Source organism: Sciurus vulgaris, assembly GCF_902686455.1.
Source record: "Sciurus vulgaris genome assembly, chromosome: 3".
NCBI classification, from domain to species: Eukaryota; Metazoa; Chordata; class Mammalia; order Rodentia; family Sciuridae; genus Sciurus; species Sciurus vulgaris.
In genome coordinates, this window is record NC_136463.1 from 85,521,258 (window position 1) to 85,542,400 (window position 21,143).

Consider the following 21,143-nt stretch of genomic DNA (forward strand, 5'->3'; position numbering starts at 1 on the left):
AGAAATCCTTGACATGAAGGAAACAATAAACCAAATTAAGAACTCCATAGAAAGCATATCCAATAGGATAGAACACCTGGAAGACAGAACCTCAGACATTGAAGACAAAATATTTAACCTTGAAAACAAAGTTGAACAAACAGAGAAGATGGTAAGAAATCATGAACAGAATCTACAAGAACTATGGGATATCATGAAAAGGCCAAATTTAAGAATTATTGGGATTGAGGAAGGCCTAGAGAAACAAGCCAAAGGAATGAACAACCTATTCAATGAAATAATATCAGAAAATTTCCCAAATCTGAAGAATGAAATGGAAAATCAAGTTCAAGAGGCTTATAGGACTCCAAATACACAAAATTACAACAGACCCACACCAAGGCACATTATAATGAAAATACCTAACATACAAAATAAAGACAGAATTTTAAAGGCTGTGAGAGAAAAGAACCAAATTACATTCAGGGGGAAACCAATACGGATATCAGCAGATTTTTCAATCCAGACACTAAAAGCTAGAAGGGCCTGGAACAACATTTTTCAAGCCCTGAAAGAAAATGGACGCCAACCAAGAATCTTATACCCAGCAAAACTTACCTTCAAATTTGACGATGAAATAAAATCCTTCCATGATAAACAAAAGCTAAAAGAATTTACAAAAAGAAAGCCAGCATTACAGAACATTCTCAGCAAAATATTCCATGAGGAAGAGATGAAAAACAAAGAAGCAAATCAGCAAAGGGAGGAATTATCCTAAAGGAATTGTCAAATAAAGGAGGAAACAAGTTGTGTCAAAAAAATAAATAAATAAAATTTAAAAAATGAACCAAATGACCGGGAAACCAAATCATATCTCTATAATAACCCTGAATGTTAATGGCCTGAATTCATCAATCAAAAGACATAGACTGGCAGATTGGATTAAAAAGAAAGATCCAACAATATGTTGCCTGCAAGAGACTCACCTCATAGAAAAAGATACCCATAGTCTAAAGGTGAAAGGATGGGGAAAAACATACCATGCCCATGGACTCAGCAAAAAAGCTGGAGTATCCATCCTCATTTCCGATAATGTGGACTTCAAGCCAAAGTTAGTCAGAAGGGATAAAGAAGGTCATTTCATACTGCTTAAGGGAAGCATAAATCAGCAAGATATAACAATCATAAACATCTATGCCCCAAACAGTGGCTCATCCATGTATGTCAAACAAATCCTTCTCAATTTCAGAAACCAAATAGACCATAACACAATAATACTAGGTGATTTTAACACGCCTCTCTCACCACTGGACAGATCTTCCAGACAAAAATTGAACAAAGAAACCATAGATCTCAATAACACAATCAAGAATTTAGACTTAACGGACATTTATAGAATATACCATCCAACCAAGAGCGAATACACTTTCTTCTCAGCAGCACATGGATCCTTCTCTAAAATAGACCATATATTATGCCACAAAGCTAATGTTAGCAAATACAAGAAGATAGAGACACTACCATGTATTCTATCAGATCATAATGGATTGAAGTTAGAAATAAATGAAAGAGTAAAACACAGAAACTATTCCAACATCTGGAGATTAAACAATATGCTATTATATGATGAATGGATAACAGAAGATATTAGGAAGGAAATTAAAAAATTCTTAGAGGTAAATGAGAACAAAGAAACATCATATCAAAATCTCTGGGACACTATGAAAGCAGTACTTAGAGGGAAATTTATTTCATGGAGCGCATTTAATAAAAGAAGTAAAACTCAACAAATAAACGACCTAACACTACAGCTCAAAGCCCTAGAAAAAGAAGAACAGCACCAAAAGTAGTAGAAGACAGGAAATAGTTAAACTCAGAGCTGAAATCAATGAAATTGAAAAAAAGAAACAATACAAAAAATTGACAAAATAAATAGTTGGTTCTTCGAAAAAATAAACAAAACTGATAAACCTTTAGCCACACTAACAAAGAGAAGACGAGAGAAAACCCAAATCACTAAAATTCGGAATGAACAAGGAAATATCACAACAGACAGGATTGAAATACAAAACATAATTAGAAGCTATTTTGAAAATCTATACTCCAACAAAATAGAAAATTTTGAAGGCATCAACAGGTTTCTAGAGACATATGAATTGCCTAAACTGAACGAGGAGGACATAAACAATTTAAATAGACCAATTTCAAGTACTGAAATAGAAGAAGTCATCAAAAGCCTACCAACAAAGAAAAGTCCGGGACCAGATGGGTTCTCAGCCGAGTTCTACAAAACCTTTAAAGAAGAGCTCATTCCAATACTTCTCAAAGTATTCCATAAAATAGAAGAGGAGGGAACCCTCCCAAACTCATTCTATGAAGCCAATATCACCCTGATACCTAAACCAGACACAGACTCATCAAGGAAAGAAAATTTCAGACCAATATCCTTAATGAACATCGATGCAAAAATTCTCAACAAAATTTTAGCAAATCGCATACAAAAACATATTAAAAAGATAGTGCACCATGATCAAGTTGGTTTCATCCCAGGGATGCAAGGTTGGTTCAACATCAGGAAATCAATAAACGTAATTCACCACATTAATAGACTTAAAGTCAAGAATCACATGATTATTTCAATAGATGCAGAAAAAGCATTTGATAAAATACAGCACCCCTTCATGCTCAAAACACTAGAAAAAATAGGGATAGTGGGAACATTCCTTAACATTGTAAAGGCCATCTATGCTAAGCCCATGGCTAATATCATTCTAAATGGTGAAAAACTGAAAGCATTCCCCCTAAAAACTGGAACAAGGCAGGGATGCCCTCTTTCACCACTTCTATTCAACTTCGTTCTTGAGACTCTGGCCAGAGCAATTAGACAAACCAAAGAGATTAAAGGGATACAAATTGGGAAAGAAGAACTCAAACTATCCCTGTTCGCTGATGACATGATTATATATTTAGAGGAACCTGGAAATTCCACCAGAAAACTCTTAGAACTCATAAGTGAATTCAGTAAAGTAGCAGGTTACAAGATCAATGCCCATAAATCCAACGCATTTTTATACATAAGTGATGAATCTTCAGAAAGAGAAATTAGGAAAACTACCCCATTCACAATAGCCTCGAAAAAAATAAAATACTTGGGAATCAGTCTCACAAAAGAGGTGAAAGACCTCTACAATGAGAACTATACAACACTAAAGAAAGAAATTAAAGAACACCTTAGAAGATGGAAAGATCTTCCATGTTCTTGGATAGGAACAATTAATATTGTCAAAATGGCCATACTACCTAAAGTGCTATACAAATTCAATGCAATTCCAATTAAAATCCCAATGATGTACCTTACAGAAATAGAGCAAGCAATTATGAAATTCATCTGGAAGAATAAGAAACCCAGAATAGCTAAAGCAATCCTTAGCAGGAAGAGTGAAACAGGGGGTATTGCAATACCAGATCTTCAACTCTACTACAAAGCAATAGTAACAAAAACGGCATGGTATTGGTACCAAAATAGAAAGGTAGATCAATGGTACAGAATAGAGGACACGGACACAAACCCAAATAAATACAATTTTCTCATACTAGACAAAGGGGCCAAAAATATACAATGGAGAAAAGATAGCCTCTTCAACAAATGGTGCTGGGAGAATTGGAAATCCATATGCAACAGAATGAAACTAAACCCATATCTCTCACCATGCACGAAACTAAACTCAAAATGGATTAAGGACCTCGGAATCAGACCAGAGACCCTGCAGATTATAGAAGAAAAAGTAGGTCCAAATCTTCACCTTGTTGGTCTAGGATCAGACTTCCTTAACAGGACTCCCATAGCACAAGAAATAAAAGCTAGAATCAACCACTGGGATAGATTCAAACTAAAAAGCTTTCTCTCAGCAAAGGAAACTATCAGCAATGCGAAGAAAGAGCCTACAGAATGGGAGAATATCTTTGCCAATCATACTTCAGATAGAGCACTAATCTCCAGAATCTATAAAGAACTCAAAAAAGTTTACTCCAAGAATTCAAATAATCCAGTCGACAAATGGGCTAAGGAAATGAATAGACACTTCACAGAAGAAGATCTACAAGCAATCAACAAACATATGGAAAAATGTTCAGCATCTCTAGTAATAAGAGAAATGCAAATCAAAACCACCCTAAGATTCCATCTCACCCCAATTAGAATGGCGATTATCAAGAATACGAGCAACAACAGGTGTTGGCGAGGATGTGGGGAGAAAGGTACACTCATACACTGCTGGTGGGGCTGCAAATTAGTGCAGCCACTATGGAAAGCAGTGTGGAGATTCCTTAGAAAACTTGGAATGGAACCACCATTTGACCCAGCTATCCCACTCCTTGGCCTATACCCAAAGGACTTAAAATCAGCATACTACAGAGACACAGCCACATCAATGTTCATAGCTGCTCAATTCACAATAGCCAGACTGTGGAACCAACCTAGATGCTCTTCAATTGATGAGTGGATAAAGAAACTGTGGTATATATATACAATGGAATATTACTCAGCCATAAAGAATGATAAAATTATGGCATTTGCAGGCAAATGGATGAAATTGGAGAATATCATGCTAAGTGAGATAGGCCAATCTCAAAAAGCCAAAGGACGAATGATATCGCTAATAAGTGGAGGATGACACATAATGGGGGGGAGGGAAGGGTTAGTGTTAGGGTTAGAGTTAGGGTTAGGGAGGGGGGCAAGTATGGAGGAAGGAAGTACTGTATAGAGGGTAAAGAGGGGTGGGAGGGGTGGGGGGAAGCGAAAAAATAACAGAATGAATCAAACAACATTATTCTATGTAAATTTATGATTACACAAATGGTATGCCTTTACGCCATGTACAAACAGAGAAACAACATGTATCCCATTTGTTTACAATAAAAAAATAAATAAATAAATAAATAAATAAATAAATAAATAAAAAGCAAATTTAAGGAGTAGGTCTCACAGTTTAGCTAACTGGGTCTTTCAGAGTTCAGAAAGTTTAGTTATTGATAATAATGAGAAAGTGGAAGTCTAATAACTCATTCCTTTGAATAGAAGATCAACATAAAGTTCAGATTAAGGGTGTAGTATTTCCTTCTTTGCTACAAATAGTGTTAAATTATATTGAGAGAATGAGACTCTTACACATGCTATCTACACAACAATACTTAAGATTCCAATCAGGTATAGTGGCACATGCTTGTAATCCTAGCTACTTGGGAGACTGAGGAAGCAGGATTGCAAGTTTGGGACCATTCTTGGCAATTTAGTGAGCCTTTCTATCAAAACAAAAAAATTTAATTAAATGTATGGGGCAGAGCTCATTGAAATATCACTTGCTAAGCATGTGCAAGACCCTGGGTTCCATTTCCAGCACCAAATCGAAAAAAAAAAAAAAAGACCCGAAAACAAAAAACCCCTACAGATTCTAAAATGATATGTGAAAAGGAATTTAAGTGTATTCATTTCAGAGTTGTTTGAAAGTTAAATAAATGAATAAAAAAGATACTAAATTCTCAATATTAAATTATGTGAGTCTGTATTTCAAGTAGCATTTCACTATTTATGGGAGGATATTTGATGAGATATGAGGGTTCCAATCTGTCTACAGCCAGAAGGAGGCTAGAAAGCTGTGTTGCCCCTGAAGGCAGATTTAGCATTTGTTCCCATTCTAAGTGAGACTATTTATTTTGATTATTCTATCTTCATTGTTGATGTATATTAGGAGTGTGGAGGACAGAAAACATGGTTTTAAAGGTCAAAGTGAGTTTTATATGGCTTTAGTTTTAAGACCACTTCTTGGCATCCAGAAATTGGGTTTTGAGCTGAAAGGGATTGGGGTTGTCTTCCTTGAGGGTGGGGTTGATTATGTTCTTTTATTTATTTATTTTGTAGTGCTGGGGATTGAACACAGGACCTTATGCTTGCAAGGTAAGCACTCTACCAACTGAGTTATATCCCTAGCCCTGATTACATACTGTGTGTTGGGGAATTGAAGGAGCAAGTCAAACATTTGATGTTCAGAAAGGTGGACTTTTCTATGTCAGCTGGTGCTCTCTAAATTCTCTATTTGCTCCCCTGAATTCCCAACCTCCTGCTGACAGGTGGGGCCTCTGAGAGCTGTCTTGAATAAAGGACTACAAGCAGATGTGATGAGTGTCATTTCAGAGAAAGGGCAGTTGAAGGGGGCACTGTGTTTCCTCAGCCTTCTCTTTTCCTGAGGCTGTAGCTTGGCAGCCACCTGCTCAGATGGTTTACGTAGAAGAGAGATCACCTGACTTCAATGACGTCTTGTGAGTGACAAACACTTATTTCCTCAACATACTGAGTAACGTTTGTCTTGTGTTTCACTAACAAGTGTGCCTTACTTTGACTCTAATAACTCAGGTTTGTTAAATTTACAGTTTCTTCATATTAAATTTGACATGGTGCTCTCAGTTAATTACTAACTGAAAGTTGAAATAGGTCTATGGATAAACTTATTCTAGGGCTTGGTACAAATTAAGCAACTAGTTAATGTTATTTCTTCCTACTATTTTCATCTTTTTATTTACCCAGGAAATGATAAATTGTTTAGGGCATAATATAAATTACATACATTTAAAAGTAAATGTGAACAATCCATTATTTTTAATGAAACAATAATGAGGGGGGATTTGAGACTTAAAAATAACTGAAAATAATTGAGATCAATGTATTAGAATTTGACATAAAAGTGAATAAGAATAAAAAATTACCAACTATTATTTATAGTCTAGATGAACTTAATATAATTTCAGTATTTTGAGGTGTGGTATTATAAGCCTCCAGCTTTATTATTTTTGCTCAACATTGCCTTGACTTTTCAGGGTCTTTTATGTTTTCTTACAAATTTCAATATTGTTTTTTCTAATTTCGTGACAAATGATCATTGACTCCACAAATCACTTTTAGTAAGTATGGACTTTCACCACAGTTAGCAGGTGGGATCAAACTAAATGTCCATCCATAGATAAGTAGATAAAGAAAATTTAGTCCATATATAGAATGTAACATAATTCAACCATAAAAAGAAGAAAATTTTATCATATGCAACAGCATGTATGAACCTGAAAAACAGGTTAAATAAGTTAGGCACAGAAAGACACTGAATGATCACATTCATAAGTGGACTCTAAAATCGTTGATCTCATAGAAGTTGAGAGTAGAATAATGGTTACCAGACAATGGGGAATTGAAGATGGGTGAGGGGGGAGAGGCCAGCATACAGGTAGATTGTTGTTTGACAGAAGGAAGGAATTCTGGTGTTCTCTGATACTGCAAGGTGAATTTAATAAACAATCATGCATTTGATATCTCAAAAGAGAAGGGATGAATTTGAATGTACTTACCATAAAGAAATGATAAAAGTTTAAGGTGATGGTTACGGCAATTAACCTAAGTCAATCACCACCCAATGCCTAAGTGAACCAAACCACCACTCTACCTCAAAAGTGTATATAAATTAAAGTAGCAAAGTACATAATTAGCAGAGTTACATATACAAAGCTGCTTAACTTCTTTGAGTAGTACCTATTAACCTAGGACCAAAGAAAAGCATGCAAATTTTATGATCTCATAAGTCTTGGAGAATGAGAAAACCAGTCTGAAAAAAAAAACAAAAACAAAAACAAAAAGAGTGAAGCTATTGTGAATGGGGTAGTTTTCCTAATTTCTCTTTCTGAAGATTCATCACTTATGTATAAAAATGCGTTGGATTTATGGGCATTGATCTTGTAACCTGCTACTTTACTGAAATCACTTATGAGTTCTAAGAGTTTTCTGGTGGAATTTCCTGGTTCCTCTAAATATATAATCATGTCATCAGCGAACAGGGATAGTTTGAGTTCTTCTTTTCCAATTTGTATCCCTTTAATTTCTTTGGTTTGTCTAATTGCTCTGGCCAGAGTCTCAAGAACGATGTTGAATAGAAGTGGTGAAAGAGGGCATCCCTGCCTTGTTCCAGTTTTTAGGGGGAATGCTTTCAGTTTTTCACCATTTAGAATGATATTAGCCATGGGCTTAGCATAGATGTTAAGGAATGTTCCCACTATCCCTATTTTTTCTAGTGTTTTGAGCATGAAGGGGTGCTGTATTTTATCAAATGCTTTTTCTGCATCTATTGAAATAATCATGTGATTCTTGACTTTAAGTCTATTAATATGGTGAATTACGTTTATTGATTTCCTGATGTTGAACCAACCTTGCATCCCTGGGATGAAACCCACTTGATCATGGTGTACTATCTTTTTAATATGTTTTTGTATGCGATTTGCTAAAATTTTGTTGAGAATTTTTGCGTCGATGTTCATTAAGGATATTGGTCTGAAATTTTCTTTCCTTGATGAGTCTCTGTCTGGTTTAGGTATCAGTGTGATATTGGCTTCATAGAATGAGTTTGGGAGGGTTCCCTCCTCTTCTGTTTTATGGGTGAAAGACCTCTACAATGAGAACTATACAACACTAAAGAAAGAAATTAAAGAACACCTTAGAAGATGGAAAGATCTTCCATGTTCTTGGATAGGAAGAATTAATATTGTCAAAATGGCCATACTACCTAAAGTGCTATACAAATTCAATGCAATTCCAATTAAAATCCCAATTGTGTACCTTACAGAAATAGAGCAAGCAATTGTGAAATTCATCTGGAAGAATAAGAAACCCAGAATAGCTAAAGCAATCCTTAGCAGGAAGAGTGAAACAGGGGGTATTGCAATACCAGATCTTCAACTCTACTACAAAGCAATAGTAACAAAAACGGCATGGTATTGGTACCAAAATAGAAAGGTAGATCAATGGTACAGAATAGAGGACACGGACACAAACCCAAATAAATACAATTTTCTCATACTAGACAAAGGGGCCAAAAATATGCAATGGAGAAAAGATAGCCTCTTCAACAAATGGTGCTGGGAGAATTGGAAATCCATATGCAACAGAATGAAACTAAACCCATATCTCTCACCATGCACGAAACTAAACTCAAAATGGATTAAGGACCTCGGAATCAGACCAGAGACCCTGCAGATTATAGAAGAAAAAGTAGGTCCAAATCTTCACCTTGTTGGTCTAGGACCAGACTTCCTTAACAGGACTCCCATAGCACAAGAAATAAAAGCTAGAATCAACCACTGGGATAGATTCAAACTAAAAAGCTTTCTCTCAGCAAAGGAAACTATCAGCAATGCGAAGAAAGAGCCTACAGAGTGGGAGAATATCTTTGCCAATCATACTTCAGATAGAGCACTAATTTCCAGAATCTATAAAGAACTCAAAAAACTCTACTCCAAGAATTCAAATAGTCCAGTCAACAAATGGGCTAAGGAAATGAATAGACACTTCACAGAAGATGATCTACAAGCAATCAACAAACATATGGAAAAATGTTCAACATCTCTAGTAATAAGAGAAATGCAAATCAAAACCACCCTAAGATTCCATCTCACCCCAATTAGAATGGCGATTATCAAGAATACGAGCAACAACAGGTGTTGGCGAGGATGTGGGGAGAAAGGTACACTCATACACTGCTGGTGGGGCTGCAAATTAGTGCAGCCACTATGGAAAGCAGTGTGGAGATTCCTTAGAAAACTTGGAATGGAACCACCATTTGACCCAGCTATCCCACTCCTTGGCCTATACCCAAAGGACTTAAAATCTGCATACTACAGAAATACAGCCACATCAATGTTCATAGCTGCTCAATTCACAATAGCCAGACTATGGAACCAACCTAGATGCCCTTCAATTGATGAGTGGATAAAGAAACTGTGGTATATATATACAATGGAATATTACTCAGCCATAAAGAATGATAAAATTATGGCATTTGCAGGCAAATGGATGAAATTGGAGAATATCATGCTAAGTGAGATAGGCCAATCTCAAAAAGCCAAAGGACGAGTGATATCGCTGATAAGTGGAGGATGACACATAATGGGGGGGAGGGAAGGGTTAGAGTTAGGGTTAGGGAGGGGGGCAAGTATAGAGGAAGGAACTACTGTATAGAGGGTAAAGAGGGGTGGGAGGGGTGGGGGGAAGGGAAAAAATAACAGAATGAATCAAACAACATTGCTCTATGTAAATTTATGATTACACAAATGGTATGCCTTTACGCCATGTACAAACAGAGAAACAACATGTATCCCATTTGTTTACAATAAAAAAAATAAAAATAAAAAAAGAGTGAAGCACAATGTGGGGGGCTGGTTCTTGAGCCACACTGAGTAGAAACACAACTGACTTCCAAAGTCAGGTGGTTGGTTGTGGTTGCTATTTTATTATTGTATTTTTATTCTCTGAAAATATTTCTGTTTTTAAAGATGTGAATGCTTTCCTTCCATCCTTGATCAATACACCAGAATAAATCTAACACCATAACAAAACAAATCTAAGTATTATTTTATATCAATGTCTCTGTTATACATGATTTGGACTGAGAAATAATTCTCAAACAATAGCAGAACTTGACTGAAAATTTCCCTGCAATTAAATGTGGGACAGGAAACTACATAGAGACCAACTGCTATAAGAATGAAAGTGGGTTATGGAGCCCTTTTGGATAAAATATGTAGGATTTTATCTTTATTTAATGTGGGTAGATCAAAGGGAATATCATATTTAATTATGTGGGCAGTAAAGTGACTCAATGAAAACCAAAACATGATTGAATATGGTGATACTTTTTAGTAAATGATGACTCATTTGGCTAAATTTGGGCTAAAATATTCATTTAAATATCCATTTGAGTAAATTACACATTAGACATGTTAATTAGATTAAGTCATTTGAAAAGGATCAATGCTGTTACATACAGCACAATATCTGGCACATAATGGGGACAAAATTTCCTTTTGGTGTTATATGATCTGAAGACAACCTCAAAGTAGAAAATTTCTATTTATCTGGGCAAGGGAATTTACAATTTGTTCTACCCAAGGATTTGAAATATCCAATTACACTATATAGATCATTAAATGTCACACATGGTGTCCTAAAGGATAAGTGTTGGAATGTAATGAGAATTACATCCATTAAAAAGTATATGTGAATGGGGAAGTTGTGTTACCTATGTTTCCTTGTCAAGCCTTTTCTTTCCCCATCAGTATAAACCTTCCACAATCCATCAATCAGGAGAATTAATAGTGTGCCTAGCAATTCAAACCATATGGAGATAATCAAGGCACCATAAATCATGTTAGAGGAAATAAAGGCTGCAAGATGGGACTGGTAGCACAGCAAGCTAATTTCAAGACTACCTGCCTGCACTGGAAAACATGTCAATGACGAAGAGTAGGGGCGAAAACAGAAAATGTGGACTAGAAAGGAGTGTGCTGACTCTCAGGAACAGAGGGTGAAACAGATGTTGAGGGTCTTCTGGGAGGAAAAGTGAGGCACCTTCAGAGGAAGGATTGCATTAAACACTGCTCAGTAGCTTGGGGAATTGCCTGTAGATGAAATGCCAACATTGATGACCTTATTGCCATGGGTAGGCAGACGTGTCTCCTCTGTGCCCCACGTTGTACTTCCAGTTATGTTCACTCTCCCATCCTCCTTACTTGTTGCACCTTCACTAAAGAGAGTACAGTTTCAGATGTGTCACTTCCCAGCTTCCCTGTGTTAGAGACCGGCTTGTAACTAAAGCCTAGACAAAAAGGCTGTAAAAGCAATTCTGCTTAAGACTTCTGGGGGAAATGACCTTTCCTGATAAAAGATAAGGCTGTGCCAGTAGATATTGCCCAGGAAGACTTCAGTTATATGAAGACATTTCAAGGAACAGACAGTAGACCAAAACTGAGGAAACAGAAAGATGGGACACGCCAGGATTTGATGCCATTATTGATCTATAAACTGCCCTAGAAACACCCAACTTTGAATTCTCTTGAGATGTGGAGATGATAAAACTTCTTAAATCACTGCCTTTCAAATTTTAATGTGCCTACAAATCACTTGGGCGATCTTTGAACATTCTGATTCTGATTCTGGAGGGAGGGCTAGCATAGTACCTGAAAGTCTGCATATCTATCACACTCCCAGGTGATGGTCAAGCACATTTATGTCATAAGTATTTAATCATTTAAAAATTCAAATTCAGTTACTTGCAGCCAGAAGTATGCCAAATGACACCTCTGAACAAACATCAAGGGACTTGAAAGTTTAACCCACCCTAAAGACATACACAATGAACTTTAGGAATTTACCAGTTAAAAAAAATGCGTACATGAGATCATAGTATGTGAAGGCCTGGAGGTTATTATTGTCTGATTTCATATTCTGGATCTGCCATTTACATGCTTCATGACATTAATGGAAAATTGTTTAACTTCTGAATCTTGATTTTTTCATTAAGTAATAATACCTTCTATCTCCCATGTTTAGTTTGAGCATTAGTTGAGATTATGTGAAAAAAGCTTAATGTAGAACAGTGTGATTTCCATTTCTTTGATGCCATTGACAGGATGGAGTTTTTAAAAATTTATTTTGTTTATTTTGTTTATTTGTTTATTTATTTTGTTTATTTTGGGTGTTTTTCTTTTTCTTTTTGATGCCAGGAATTGAACCCAGTGGCAACTTAACCACTGAACCACATCCCCAGCCCATATATATATATATATATATATATATATATATATATATATATATTATGTAATATGTATATATAATATGTATATATAATATAATATATATAATAATATATTTATGTATATATATAATATACATATATTGTATTATACATTATTTTGAGACAGGGTCTCACTGAGTTACTTAAGGTACTGCTAAGTTGCTGGGGCCAGCTGGTTTTGAACTTGTGATCTAGCAGGATGGAATTCAGTACTCTCAAACTTCACTCATGTCAAATGTATCTCAGTTAAAATAGTACTAGAATTGACATACATAGACAGGTTGTGGTAATCAGCACAAAGAATCACCTAGTGAATGAACTGCTGCATTAATGATCTGTGATGTTTACATTAACCAATCATTAACTCAACTGGAAGTCTAACAGAAAAATAGTCAAGATTATACTTTCATGTGACTTGCTTCCTTTTAAAAATCTATTTACCCTGCCTGTGATGAGAGAGGGAATTTTTTAGGGCAAAGAATCTGTGCTGACAATCACTGGAATATTGCCAAAGGAAATATAATTATTGTTAGAAGATCTGATCAATAGTAAACCAAATCTATTTTCTATAGTAGGAAAAAAGTGTAAGGTAATAAAATTTTCTTAAGTCAGATGGCAAATAGAATTGTAGGAGCCTCCTAGGACTCTAAGTGAGGCAATATGCTTTCTAGATGCTTAACATTTAAAGATTGCATGAGATTTTCATGTTTACAAGTCAGAGCATTGTGAGCAACAAAGTGCTTCTTGCAGTATATGAATACCTCCTGGAATGATTTTGGAATGTTGTTAACATAATGCCTGAGTAAGAGAACTTACTATGACTTCTCAGGTTATGGTCAACTGAGCAAAATATTTCGTGGATAGAAATAATTCTTATATATTTTTGACAGAAAAAAACATGTTTAATATTACACATGCCCTCTTGGTATTAGGAAATTCATTCATGTAACCAAGAACAGTATATTGGGTTATTATTTGATTTTCAGTATTAATGCTTTCTGTCATTCTAAAAAATATCTAGAACTCTATGCTTAGAAATGTTGAATCCTTTTCAACATGGGACGAACCTGAGTTAAATCTTTCCTTATTTTGGGGGTATCACAGAGCAGAAAGACTGAGAGCATGGTCTAAATTGACTGATGCAGTGACTTAGTTTTAGTCAAAAATTTGGTCAAGTTCCATACTTCTTTAAGATTCAATTCCCTTATGTACTAAATGGAAATAATGTCTATTCTGGGCATGTTGAGAAGATTCTAATAATGCCTATGCAACACTGAGCATATGTTTGCCACTCTTATTAAGAGTCTCATAAATTTTAGGTAGAGACAACATTCAACCCAGGAAGAAACCACATTTTTATTCTCATTGTATTCCTTTGTTTTCTATATATTCAAAATGAGAAGCTCTTATGGGAAGAAAAGTTTCCCCCAGAATGCAGAACCTGAGTCAACAATTGGTGTCAATGCAATTTATTTTGGGAAGTGGTCCTGAGAAATAGGAGTGGGGACTGAGAAGGTTGAAATGGGTACCAGAAAGCTGGTCATGCAGCTGTGGGCAGCAGGGCCCATAGAGTCTTCCAAGAACCATGTTTACAGGAGAACAGTCACCTGCTAGTGTCTTCTATTATTTGGGCTTCAATGGGGTATTAGCATTCTCATATAGGTTTGTAGTGAGTATGTGCTGTGTTTTGGTTCTAGTAGGTAGCCACCATTAATTAGTACTAGAGAATCCAAAGAATATAAAGTCAGAGCACCACTAAGAGGTCATATTACATTTATGCAAAACTGGCTGCCTCCAGAAAAGGTGATCAGAGCATGTGAGGAGAAACCAAAGGCATTTCACACACAATTCCTTACGGAATCCATGTAACTTCAGTGGTCCTAGAGACTTGTGAGCAATTCATTCCCAGGAACTCTGTTTGAAAGTCCATCATTAGAACGACAGTGGCTTAAATGATTCTTTGTAGGTCTAGGACCAATGCTTAGGTAATTTATTTTTAATAGTTCCACAACTAAAGGTTCCTGCAAGACCTTCAGAGGTATTTCTATGGCAGCAGAAGCAAAAGTGGTTCATTGGAGGAGTATCTCCCTCCTTCAGTTCTTCAAAAAATACTCATTTAGACCAATGGATTTGTTAGTCTCTAATTTTTTGGTACCAGGAATTAAAGGCGGGGGCATTTAACCACTGAGCCACATCCTCAGCCCTTTTGTATATTTTATTTAAAGACAGGGTCTCACTAAATTGCTGAGGGTCTCATTAAGTTGCTGAGGCTGGCTTTGAACTCAAGATCCTCCTGCCTCAGCCTCCTGAGCTGCTGGGATTACAGGCATGTGCCACAATGCCTGCCAGTTGGCGATCTTCTTGATTGAAGCAAAGAAAAAAAAAAAAAAAAAAAAAAAAAAAAACTTGTGTCTTGCAAAATAGCTTAAAAAACTATTAGTCATATGTTTGTATGAATGAGTTAATATTGCTTACTTATTTTGTTACAGCATTTTTAGTTTACCATGGTGTTTTTCTTAAAGGGAAAATAACACTTTGAAAGCTTGCTGTTGAGGACACTTTCAGAATGCATAAATATGTTTGAAATAGTGTGATTATTGACCAAGGCAAATATTAAAGGAAAAATCCAGTTACATGAATTCTTTGATAATGAGTGGGTATGTGTTGGTGAGCATTTCCTTTATATAGTGGACCAGTTATTAAAACTCAAAGAATCACAAAGATGAAAAATTTCTACCTTCCTACTAAACAGTTGTTTTCATTTAGATCTACTTAGACTTTAAGGTGAAAGTGGGTCCCAGACAAATGTCTTTCACATTACAAACTGTATTAAATTAATTGAAAAATAGATAAACATTGATAATAATAATAAAACGAGAAATGATGAACAGTAAAAGGTCAATACTTTTAAAATGTTACTCAAATTGACATTCAATAAAACCACATCGTTCAGACAACATAATAATTTGCATTGTAAAAAACTCTAGTGGTTGAAATTTAAAATATTGATTAAAAAGCTTCAGTTGGACTTCAAATTAGCCTAAAAAGAAATTTTCCATCTTAATAAAATAGGCAAAACTTTCCTTTTAAACATTACAACTTATTTTGTTAAAAAATGTGTTTACTATTCTTGAAAAAGACCTAAACTGGGTCTTTTAGAGGAGAGAGCTTTTCCCATTTTAAGTTGAATCTAATGGAGCAGTGAAGACACAATTCCAAAGCATCCAGAAGCAAAGTGGAAGACCCAATCAGTGATTCACTTATTTCTAAACACCCAGAATATTAGGTTGATCTTTTGACAAAACAGGAGGGTGACTGAGAGATTTCTTGTCATTCAAAAATTTCCTCCTGGTATTCAGATACATGATAATCTAGTCTTGCCTACGAATTTTTTTTCTAACCATGAAAACACAGCATACCGCCTAGATTTTCTGCCTTTCAAAGCTTGGTTACACTTTTAGGCATCTGCTGCAAGATCCCATATGCAAAGTAAGAGGATGCTCTTTCACTTCAGTCACCACTGTTCATATTCTCATGACTTGTTTTGACTCTACACAGTCCAGTTTATTTCACACTCTTCAGTTACTTACTGCTGCAAGTCAACAGAACACAGGAATTAATGCATTTTGTGCCTTTGATTAAAATTAAATAGCAAACATTGCTGTTTGTGAACTTTTTGGCCAATGAATAAAAATATTTCATTTCTAATTCTCACCAGAAGGATTTAAATTTAACAGTAACAGATGAATTGGGCAGGCATGGAATACTAAATAAAAACTAGAAAATGAAATAATCCAGATTTTTGCTTTTACAATGAAAATGAGAATTGATTCTGCACTGAGGAGAGAAAAAGGACCCAGTGTTTGAAAAAGAAGTCTTCTCTACCAATAGAGCAAAATAGCACTCAGTGGCATTGCATTGTTAACAAAATTTCTTTATCAGAAACTATAATTTAATATTTAAGTATCTAATTTACATGTGACAAGGTATCATATTCAAAAAATTAAATTGCAACTAGAAAACTATTAACCACTAAAAACAATACCAAACACAACCCAAGCATTTATAGGAAAGCAATAGCTAGAATTTGAATTGGAAAAAAATGTTTCATCATATTTGGCTCGTTAAACAAAGCATCCATTATAGCCTGTAAAAGAGCATCTTTTCTAATTCATCAAAAGTGTACCCTTGGTAGCATGAATAACACATAAAGATAGATTCACTGTATATGCACACGTGTACATACGTATCTTGAGAGATACACTCGTGTGATTTAAAGATATTGTATCTACTGATCACTGGCTGAACTTTGGAAGGTGCTGAAATCCATATTCCTACATGTCCTTCGACTCATTTAATAATGTTTTTCTAAAACAGAAATTACATAAAATACTCTGCTTTTATTAACTGAATATTTTCTTAAGCATAATAATAGACAATGAAAGAATTGCACTTATTGTAAAGGTACAGGAAAGTGTTAGACTGCAGCTCAGCCATCAGAGATCAGGGACTGTAGTACTGACGGTAAGTTGTGCATTATGTGCAAAGATGGTGGTGGCTATTGAAATCAAAATGAGAGCAACTAGTTACAGAACAAACGGGGATAACAGAAGAAAACATGCACTATTCCTACTTTAATGTAAAACTAATTTCTCCCAGGAAACCAACCCTTTGACCTTCTTTTACAAAGCAACAGATTCTGCACCCTTGGCAACACAGTAGACTTGGACTTCGGTCTTCAAATTCTAGTTCATTATCTCTGAGTGTGCTGTTCCAGTGTCATCTCCTTAAGCTGCCCTTGAAACTCTGAGCATCTACAATATGACAGTCTCTTGGTTAGGTTTCATTGAGCCTCAATATCCCCTTCAGTTCTGTATAAATAGGGTCCATTATTCATCTTCTTCGGGTTCCTGTGGTAACACGGATATTTCTTCCTTTAAACAATCACTGAAGAATCTGAGGATTGTGCTGTAGAGATGATACTTGCTCTTCTCAGATACATTATGACCTTCATCTGGGTAGACCTAAGACATTGAGGGGAAGATGGTTTCAAGTTATTAAAGAAACTTTTACCTTCAGCATTCATTTCCTTTTTTCTTTCCTTTTTCCCCTCTGGCATACAGACATTGAAAAATAGTATCTAACCAGGGGTTGGAGATATAGCTCAGTGGCTCAGAGACAGAGTGCTTGCTTATCATGTGTGAGGCCCTGAATTTGATTCCCAGTACAGCCAAGGAAGGAAAAAAAGGGAGGGAAGGCAGGTAGGCAGGCAAGAGGGAAGGAAGAAAAAATAAGAAAGGAATATCAACATGTCTAACCACAATCTCATTTCCTTTTGTATTTAAATTAGAATTATTTGGTTACAGAGAGGAGCAGCGATGCCCAAGCCTTTTGGAGCTTCCATCATGCCACCAAATATCCTGAATGTTGGACATGGAGTTATTGTGGTTAATGTTTGCCCTGTTGGGCTTTAGTCTTGCTTTGGTCCATTTTCCTTGGTATTCTTTCCTATTCCATGGATTGACTGTATTTTGCACTGTGAGAAAGACATGAGATTTGGGGGCCATGTGTGGAATGCCATGGTTTATATCTGAAATGTATCACAAAGGCCCATGTTACAGGCTTCATCTCCATTGGATGGACTATTGGGAGGTGCTGTACACTGCAAGGTGTAACGTGGTGGAAGGGAGCTAGGTCACTGAAGCATGCCCTTCAGAGGGGATATTCAGACTTCAGATCCATTTGTCTCTCTCTTTGATTCCTAGGAGCCATGAGGTGAACAAAACCACCATGATGCACTGTGTCATTCCTAGCCCAAAGTAATGGGGCCAAGGAGATATGCACCAAAACCTCTGAAGCCATGAGCTAAAATCGATCTTTCCTCATAGTTTATTTCAGATAATTTGTCAGAACACAGAAATATAACTAACACAATTGTTTGCTCCAACTGTGAGAAATTTATTTACTTTTTTTTCTCCTGTGGTTACTCCATCAAGCTGGAAGATTTTGATAGCATGAAGCCTGTATGGTTACCCCTACAGCACATTTACCATTATTAAAGTAAGTCTTTGATTAATATTTATTAAAGGTGTGAATGCACAGATATAAATGAAATTAGAAATAGAATTTTATCTTATCCTCTTTTCTTATAGCATTTCCCCCCCCACACTTATTTCTCTTCCACTTTTTATAAGCATTCTTAATAGTGAATAATCATTCTTAAAGTAAAAACAAGACAAAGGGACAGATGGAAATAGAAAATTAATCTTTTTAAAAATTCAATATTGATAGTATACAAATTTTGAGGAGGACATTTCTGAATAGGTTTATGACATTTATTTTTAAAGCATAAAGCAACCCACATTCTCAATGTAATTGGGAACAAAGAATACAAACTTATTACCTAGAAAACATACTAAAAATAATTACATTGAGAATAGAAGAATGCAGAAATGGTGTTGTATATCTTACAAGTAAAAGAGGAATTTAGACAAGGACACTTGGCATAGTTTGTGTCTTGAATATTTTCCAACAGCCCATGTGTTAAAATCTTGCTCCCTGTGGAGGCACTTTAGTGAGGTGGTAGAACCTTTAACAGGTGAGGCTAAGTGGAAGGTTTCCAGGTTAGTGGGGATGTGCCTTTGAAGGAGACTGTGGGACCTGAACTCCTCCCTCACTCCTTTGCTCCTTGGTCTATGATGTGATCTGTTTTACCCTCCCATGTCCTTCTACCATGATGTGCTGCCTGTGACAGGCCCAAGGCCTGTCAAATGATCATGGACTTGAACCTTCAACCTGTAGACAAATCAATTTTCCTCTGTATAACGTTATCTCAAGTAACTTATAATGAAGGAAGGCAGACAAACACCATGCTCTTCTAAATAACGGCTTACCTGCATAGTATAATTCACTCCAGCTTTTATTAGATGCTTGATTAATTCTGCTGAATGCTGGAAATGAACTTTTGCTGAAAGAAATTAAATTATGACATTTGAAGAAAATACATTTATTAGGATCAGAAAATTTTTAGTTTTTTTCAAAGAGATAAAAGGTATTTTACATACATTGTATAATTAAAAGGCTATTCCTTGGTTTTAACTAGAAAGGTGTCAGATATAATGGCAAAATTTAATATTATAAAACATTAAATCAGTTTTACTGGAGTGATGACTAAGGTTTAATTACTGTACAGGATGGTATTGACATATACTTCTTTAATATCATTTATTATTTCCAGTTGTTTTATGCCTTATAAGGATTTTAAAATAGTGAATTTCTTTTCTAAATATGAATGCAGAAAAATAGCTTTGTATTCCTTTAAGAGGATTACTGGAATCCAATCTCAGTTAGATAATGGTATTCTGCTTTATTATATTAAATTAGAACAGAATGCCCTATATTGAGAAAATATAGTACATATCTTCTACATCTCCTTATTCAAGAGCTAAATATTTAATGTACAGCATACTGGTTATTCCTGCTTCCTTCTGTCTTCCTTCTGCCTGAATACAAGGTCCAACACTTTGAAATAAGCAATGCAGTAGTTCTAGATTTGGTAACTGTGTTGGCTCAAATAGCTGTGAAATCCTGGACCAGTCAAATCTTTGTGCACAGCACTCAAATCTTCGTGCACAGCACTTCGCTCATGTGCCACCTGGGCTATTCCCTTCTGTATTCTGTATATCTTTGCATTTCTCAAATCACTCCTAAACTAATATTTTGAAACTTTCTTTGCAAACCCAGGGCAGCCTCATCACTGGTTTAATCCTTTTTAATGTTCTAGTTAGATGATGCCAAATAATCATTCTATAGCAGAGGATAAAAGATATCAAATGATGATTCAAATCTTTTAAAAACATGCAAGCTCTTTCCCAACATCTTCTTATTATATTTAATGGAAAAACTACCACATCAACTCTAAATAAGGACATATTTCTCAGTAAGTGTAAGCTACTAGGAATGTTAATTAACAGGGGCAATGAGAGGTAAAATAGTCCCTTATACAGCACATTTGCTTATTATATGGAAGCTATACATAATAAACCCCATCATTTCTCCATATAGATTCAGGTAAAAAGATGTACAAATAAATTTTCCAATTGGATTTTTTGCTGCTTAGTGTCTTGTACATAGTTTGTTGATGTTTGCATTCATCTCTTTCCTAGGACTAAATGGGGGACATTAAAGACTGTTAGGCTGAGTGAATTAGTTAATAATCTTTCAAGATAACATTAAGTGTGGTACATTAGAATGTCACTGACAGAGTATCTTGACCTCTGCAGGGTTTTGTGGGTTGTGTGGTGCCTGTGCCTATTCATAGGCACTGGGGAGAGTCCTCTGAAGTTACCAGAATTTCTGTTTTATCAGGTAGGTGAACAGCCAGGCCCAGAACTGAGTGAACCAGATAGGAATGTGATTTACTGAATAGCAATATCATATGGACAGAGAAATCTGAAAGAGCACTAGCATATTGTAGGGCGATGGTTAGGGGTAAATTAATTT

The 21,143-nt window shown here is 35.7% G+C and overlaps 1 protein-coding gene across 2 annotated transcripts in view; it reads right to left on the reverse strand.

Annotated features, from left to right (window-relative positions):
• Positions 1-15,048: 15,048 nt before the first annotated feature.
• DPP10 (dipeptidyl peptidase like 10) overlaps positions 15,049-21,143 on the reverse strand; it is a 616,119-nt gene continuing 610,024 nt past the window's right edge. Inside the window, exons 25-26 of one of the 2 annotated variants that reach the window (XM_079135626.1) lie at positions 19,535-19,608; positions 15,049-17,665 (exon numbers count right to left, since the gene is read on the reverse strand). In XM_079135626.1, coding sequence (XP_078991752.1) covers positions 17,531-17,665; positions 19,535-19,608 — 209 coding nt within the window. In that variant the 3' untranslated portion in view covers positions 15,049-17,530. The remainder of the gene's footprint in view (positions 17,666-19,534; positions 19,609-21,143) is intronic. The other variant, XM_079135625.1, reaches the window with a different exon arrangement.